Raw genomic sequence first — 7,001 nt, 5'->3', positions numbered from 1 at the left:
TCCAGCATTAACGTCCGCAAATCATCAGACACAAGGGGGTTATTCCTTTCTAATCCAATTCTAACGTTTGCATGGTTTATTTTTCTGTAAGTAATTTGGTCAGCGAATGATTGTGAAAGGGTGTGGTCGGCTCGTCAAAGCTTACTGGAGCAACAGCGTCGTCATGCCAAACTGGAAATTCTGTGAGCAGACCCACAGATTTCTGCATTGAATTAAATCCACATTAAATCCATTAAATTCACACATTTCGGCATCGCCCTCGCTGCACTAGTTTTTGTCCCTCTCAGGTGTAATTATTTACATCTGCGTAGCAGCGCGTACGGTCAGGGCACGGACTAATACAATAAATGTGAAACAGTCAAATATTTTGCCACCGTCCACTCGATATTTTATGGTCTGAAATCACACACGATTAATCAGTCAGACTCACGGAAAAAAAAATGTAGTTGGATTAGAATGAGTGTTATCTTTTTAGCTAAGGTTAGAGTTAGGGTTGAGCTAGCAGTAATAAACATTTTTTGGCATCTTTGTTCTAGTGAAGTCATCGCCACCTGTCAAATGAAGAATACAGTGTATTTGTATGAATTTTTGTGCATTATTATTTCTTTCTTTCTTTCTTTCTTTACATTTTTCTACAAATTTTTCATCAGAATATCCTGCATTTTTTTGCAAGCAAAAGTTTAAAAGAGAAGTTTCAAAAAGCTTCATTTCTGCTGTTGCTATGTGTGTAGTATTTTTTTTTTTTTTTTCAGTGGCTTATGCCACCCCCCAGCTACGTTTTTGGTGGTGACACTACATGTCTCTATCTTGTCCTTCAGCAGCAGCAGCAGTTTTGGACACACTATGCAAGACTGAAAAGTTCCACAGACTCTTAGAAATGGTCGGATCTTCCATTTTCTAGAGACAGTTGCTTCCTATAAAGAGCGGAACAGGCTAACATGCATGGTCGGCTTTTTCTTCCTTGGGTTCAGGTGCAAGTCTCTTGAAAAGCGTGGATGACACTGTCATATGCAGGAGGGGGAGTCTGTGAGGGTAAAAATCCCTTTAGAGCACTGCTTCCCAACCAAAAGGAATGCCTCTTGTTGGGCACCAGGGATGATGACTCTGATGAGACTGAAGCTGCCGTGTCTTCCTGCATGGTGACTTGTGTTTCATCTCTGATCTCCAAGCCAGCCCTGCTTTTCTTGGGTAGTGGGCGAAAGGTGGAGACCTCAGTACTGGGTTTGATCCCCAGTGGACCCACCGGCTCCAGAGATGGCTGCCTGTATACGCTCAGGAAAGTACTTCGATAAAGGCCCAGCTGGTTGGGGTTATGTGTGTGTGAAGTGGCAGCTTTTTTTCGGGAGCGCCTGGTAATCTTGGCTGTGGCGGTGCGCCTGGATGCCCAAGTCAGCAAAATATAGATTAAAGCACCAAGCAGCAGTCCAACCAGCATAGATAAACAAAAGGCTAGAATTAAATCACCTGGAAAAAGAAAATCAATACAGATCATCAGAAAATTGCTGAGGGATGAAAAAAAGGTATGTATGATGGCATAAAGGTGGTAGACCGAATAAAAAGAATCCAGTCCTTTGACATTTTTCTGCTGCCATAGTTGTTTGAAAAAATATCACTCTGACTTTTTTTTTTTTTTTCCGATTTGTTCTTCTTGGCATTGCTATATGTGGCATGTTGTTATATAAAAGCTTACATCACAGCTGCTGCATTCACTGTCCAGTTTGCTGAAGCTGAAGTAAATAAAAACTGATCAGATGACACCTCTGAAATACTTTTTTTTTACTTCATATTTCTCCCTGAGATAATGTACACGTATGACATGTTTGAAAATTCCAATTTCTAATACACAGATTATTTCAAAGCTGATTTCAAAGACCACAAACATAAACCCAAAAAAGCATTTAGGTTTTTGGAGTATATGTTGAAGACATTTTGCAGTAATAAACAATGATACTGATATAGTGGAATTAAATATCAACCAGACCTTTATTGATTATTAATCAGTTGTTAAATTAATCACCAACTATCTAACTAACTATCATTTATTTGTTTTGAGTCTTCTTTTTTTAAATGTCCAAATTCTCTGATTCCAGCTTCTTCAGTGTGGGTATTTTTTGCTCTCTTTAACCCTCTCTGATAGTAACCTGAATATATTTGGGTTGTGGAAAAACCAAGACATCTGCGGTCAACATCTTGGGCTGAGATGAATATGTTTTATCATTTTCTGACATTTTGTGGGCCAAATAAGTAACAGAATGATCCAAAAAAATTATCAACAAATTTACTGAAAATGAAAATAATTTTTAATTTCAGCCCTAAAAAATATGTTTGAATTTTATTTTCTGTCCTTTTGTGTCTCAGGAAGAGGCAAACCTTTGTGCAAAATTTTCTAATATATTTTTTCCACGATGGCCTTTTTAAATTTTTCAGTTTCTATCCTTTATATACTGGGAGGTTAAAAATATTGTAAAATAAATATGCCAAAATTATTATTATTACAAATCTTTGAGTGCAAGGTTGAAATTTATTGGTAGAAATCATGGTTATGATTTGCTGGTATGTAAATTAATCAACTAATCCGAAATTATCAATAGACTTTAAAAAATCATTAGATTTATCAATTATTACAAAAAATTGGCAAATGATATATTTGCTTAATTTAGTTATGTCAACTGCTCCCACAAAAATTAATTGATTAAATGTCAAACATAATATGCGATTAAGAGTCACAGTTTGTCACAGTTTGCTTTTCCCAGTTAAACAACCAAGTTTTGTTTAACTGGGAGACATAAATAGATTACATGAATATAACATTTCTTAAAGTGAATAATGCTTCATATTTTACAGTAGAAATAAAAACAGATGCACTCACCAAAATTAAAAGACTTTCCTAACAGTATTTCCAAAAACGGGTGTGTGTCATTATTTGCCATTATTCCACAGTTAACTGATGTTATATTCCATGCAGACTGTATGTGCAGATGAACTGTGATTTTTTTTTCCAAGACAAAGTTTTTGCCTTTGTACTAGCACAGTTGGCTGTAGCGGAAACTTTGCGTTCATACTTCCTTCCCTTTCTGGCTTTTAAAATTAGCAAGTGCATAGCTTATCTGTGTGGGACAAAGCTGTGGGAAACAGGCCGTTTCCTTTTGCATAATTTCCTCAGGATCAATACTTCTGGACAATGGTTTCATTTGCTCAGTTTGTTTTAATACACATTTTACTTTTGTAATAATTTTGATCATAAAATGTCTTGTTCAGTAGTGTAGAGCAGGAAGCTCAGTGGATAAGGAGCTAGCTTGTCAATATGTAGAACTGGGTTTGAACCCTGTTTGTGCTATCGGTCTGTGTCCTTGGACAAGATAGGCCCAATCCCAGTGTTCACCTTACCATTTCACACAGGGCGAGGGGAGAGGATAGTGGGACTGGGACGTGATCTGCATTGTTTCAGTTCACCCAGCTGTAAAAATGTTTCCTGTGGAAGTAAATGTGAGGCATCATCGTAAAGTACTTTGAGCATATGCTTGAAGGAAAAGTGCTCACAGAAATGCAGTCCTTTCTATTCATGAAATACAGATGTTCTTAATGAGACTGTTCTTAAACAAGAATCCATTGAAAACACACTTTTTGTGGTTATTATTTCAAAGTCTCTTGACGAGGTAATGGATAATTTATGACATGAAAATTGAAGCATACACCAGAGAGTCTGCAGAGTATCATGTGCCCAGGCTCTATGGGGATTTCCTTCAAATGTTATACTGTTCCCACTTCTCTCTTGTGTTCTTCATTTCTGGATTCCACAAACAGGAGACCAGCAGGTGGCACTGATGCACTTGGAATGCAGATTCAGCTGAGAAACTGCAGCTTTGAACACCAAACTCCCCAAATACTTGACTCAGGATTTCAGTGGAACAATCCAGACACTCATATTTATAAAGAATAAAAACTGCCATGTATTATTAACTGTCAGTTTAAAAAGCTTTGAGGACTGTGTCTATTGCTGGACCTAAAAGATGTCCTGTAATACCTGTGCCACATTATTTCACAGGTTTTTAAATAAGAAAAGAGATGATACATCAACACACCACACTAACCTGCCAACATCAGCAGGCCTATGAGTGCTGACAACACTGAATTAATGAATCATATTCAATCTACTGGCACAATGATTCATATTACAAATTATACTGTGGCCGTGAGAGGCCATAACACGTCCAGATGAAGATAACACTAGCAAACACAGAAAACATAAGTACAAAAAAGTTGCATCAATCCTACATGTAGTTGCATAAAAAAAACTCTTGCAGATTGATAAAATGTGTCCAAACACAGAGAACAGAAATATAACTGACTTCCTCAGAACTCCTCACTCAGGAAGGAGAGGAACAGTAGTAGCCAGAAAGCCAGTAGTGAGAAGTATTTCTGGTTTTTATATTTATATTTGCTAATTGTTTTTTACTTTCACTTTTGATACTCTGTGTGCTTCTTACCCTGTGTGCTGCCATGCAATGCTGCTGGAACCTCAATTTCTCTGAGGGAGTCTTCCCAAGGGATTAATAAAATTCTGTCTAATCTAATCTAATCTAATCTAACATGCAACAGTTTGATTGAGTAATGTAGCTGCTGTGAATTCAGAGAATGCATGCAAAACTCAACAGAGGTTTCTGCCTGGAGGAGATTTAATAACTTCTGCTAGTCACTGCATTGCAAATAAAATCATAAAATTTGAAAATATCGATGCCTAAAGATTAAACTCATTAATCAAGTCAATAAATAATAGTACCAATCTCCTCCAGCCAGGTACAGATAAAGACAATAGAGGGACACACTGAACGGTATTAGTAAATGTCTTTCAGGCAGAAATCTCTTTTTGTGTTGCTGGGACTTCCATTGTGTTGTGGAGCCTTGCAGTGCATCTGTGTCTTTGCATGCGTTGTGTGAATTTGCAGCTCACATGGTATCAAATTAAATTGTTACATGTGATTGATTGTGGTCTCTGTGTTTGCAAGCTTTTTTCCAGTTTACAAGAGCTTTTTTGATGCATCTGCCTGCTGTTGAATTGAGGCAGGTCAGATAGACAGACAGGCAGAAATAGGAGGGGTGATTGAAAGGTTTTAAGGCTGATCCAGCAAAGGTAGGGTGTGGTTCTCAACATTGCACGCAGTGAGTCACACCTTCACACATTTTGTGGAAATGTTGGTTTCTCAGAACGCAAAACATGGAGAACCACGCCTTACTTTTCATAGGTCAGGCTCAAAACTTCTCAATCACCTTTTGTAGATCCATCAATTCAAATGATGGCTAGCTTTGATGCACAAACTCAAAGCAAAAGTTTGTTTTGCTTGTGTGATATATAGGTACTGTACACTCTATCTGCCTGCCACCTGCTGGACATGTCTGGGAATGCTGCAGGGAGTAATCTTATTGTCACATTTTTGATGGAGCAAGTGTGAGTGAAACAGGGGTGCCGAAAAGGGGAGAATAAGGAGAACGATTCTAGGGGAGGGGCCCATGATTTACAGGGGTACAGAGAGGCCCCTAATACAATTATAACATTGACAAAATAATATGAGGGGTGTCCCAGTAAGATCTCCTTCATGTGGCCCAAAATCCCTGGCGGTGCCCCTGGATTGAAGTTCCATGTACCTTGAAATGATCTTATTTGTCAGTTTCTTTCATTTCCAAATCCTAGGCCATGGTTGCTGTTTTAGTGTATAGTTCCCATAATTTGTGTAATTCTGGATGAACTGGTGTAGAAAGTACACTTTATTTTGGAGAGAAGAGAACTCATGGATTCCTCTGTGTTTGGCCAAAGAACTCCTTTGTCCTTTTAAAATAAGGAGGACATTTCCCACCCCTCCTCCCCGCTTCAGTTTGCTGACAGCAGCAGCTCCACTCACAAACACGAGGCCATGGCTTCATTTTCAGTGTTACCACTGGCAACGCAGCAACACAGACACTTCCCCTGTGAAGTTATCATGCTTTACACTGCTGAATGTGGTAGGAAGACGACATCAGATACAAATTAATCAGCACAGTTGGTATAAGCTCTTCTTTTGCTGTTGGATATTAAACTGCTTGTTTGTAAGTCAGGAGCTTTGAAGCTATGTTTTTCTGCTGTTTTTATCGGAATTTCTTGTAATTTCCTCTCGTGGCTACTACCATGCACCTGATACTCAGCACAGGTGCAGCTCAATGCAACTCTGCTGAATAAAGGGTAAGTGCAATATACAAGATTATAGGCAGCATTTTTAGAGGGGTGGGTCTTTTTTTTTATGAAAAATGGAACTTATTAGTTTTCTGATGCAAAATGATATTTTCATGCAAAAATGTTTTAAAAATATGTCTTCAAAAGTGGACCTTCACCCAAAGGGGCGGGAGAGGAGGTGTCTTCAAACCCCTCCGACCCCCCTCTGGCTATGGGCCTGTTGTATAAGATGTGATAATAATATACTGTGACAGAACTTAATATATGCATTGAAACAGGGATGTTAAAAATATTTTACAAAAATTCCAAGATAAATGCAACCAACAACTCAATGGCGCTGTTATTTTCTTTCAGTAATGAAAGAAAATAACAATCGAGCTCATTTCAAGATACATGTCCACTAATAATTACAGAAGCAAAGCAAATTTGCCTTTTCTACTGATCTCTTGCATCAAACCTCACCAAATTTGAATCAGTTTATCCTCAACATATGCCCTTTAAATTTGCATTCAAGGGTGGTTGCCGAGCAGATGAGCACGGTAGTTTTGAGGGCGAAGGTTCCCAGTTCAAGGCCACCCTTGCCTATTCTCCATTTAATGTGGAATTGCATCAGGAAGGGTATTTGGCATAAAACTTGTGCCACATCAACATGCAGGCAGTGGCGACCCCAACTGAAAACAATGGAGAAGCCGAAAGGACTTACAAGATTTATTTATACCCTGTAAAATGCAGTGGGCATTTTACAGGGTACATGCTTTTCCTAAGGTTAAGAATAATGTTCTGTGCATAAAAGTAA

General features: G+C 38.3%; 1 protein-coding gene across 1 annotated transcript; it reads right to left on the bottom strand.

The window, feature by feature from the left end:
- Positions 1-638: 638 nt before the first annotated feature.
- myct1b (myc target 1b) lies at positions 639-3,066 on the bottom strand. Its single transcript, XM_034159843.1, has 2 exons — positions 2,870-3,066; positions 639-1,464 (listed from the first exon to the last, which is right to left on the bottom strand). The coding sequence occupies exons 1-2, from the start codon at positions 2,928-2,930 to the stop codon at positions 968-970; spliced, it is 558 nt and encodes a 185-aa protein (XP_034015734.1). The 5' UTR covers positions 2,931-3,066; the 3' UTR covers positions 639-967.
- Between the last annotated feature and the right edge of the window lie 3,935 nt (positions 3,067-7,001).

The sequence above is a fragment of the Thalassophryne amazonica genome, chromosome 19 (assembly GCF_902500255.1).
Source record: "Thalassophryne amazonica chromosome 19, fThaAma1.1, whole genome shotgun sequence".
In the NCBI taxonomy this organism is placed as follows: Eukaryota; Metazoa; Chordata; class Actinopteri; order Batrachoidiformes; family Batrachoididae; genus Thalassophryne; species Thalassophryne amazonica.
This window is presented reverse-complemented; position numbering and strand designations above follow the sequence as displayed.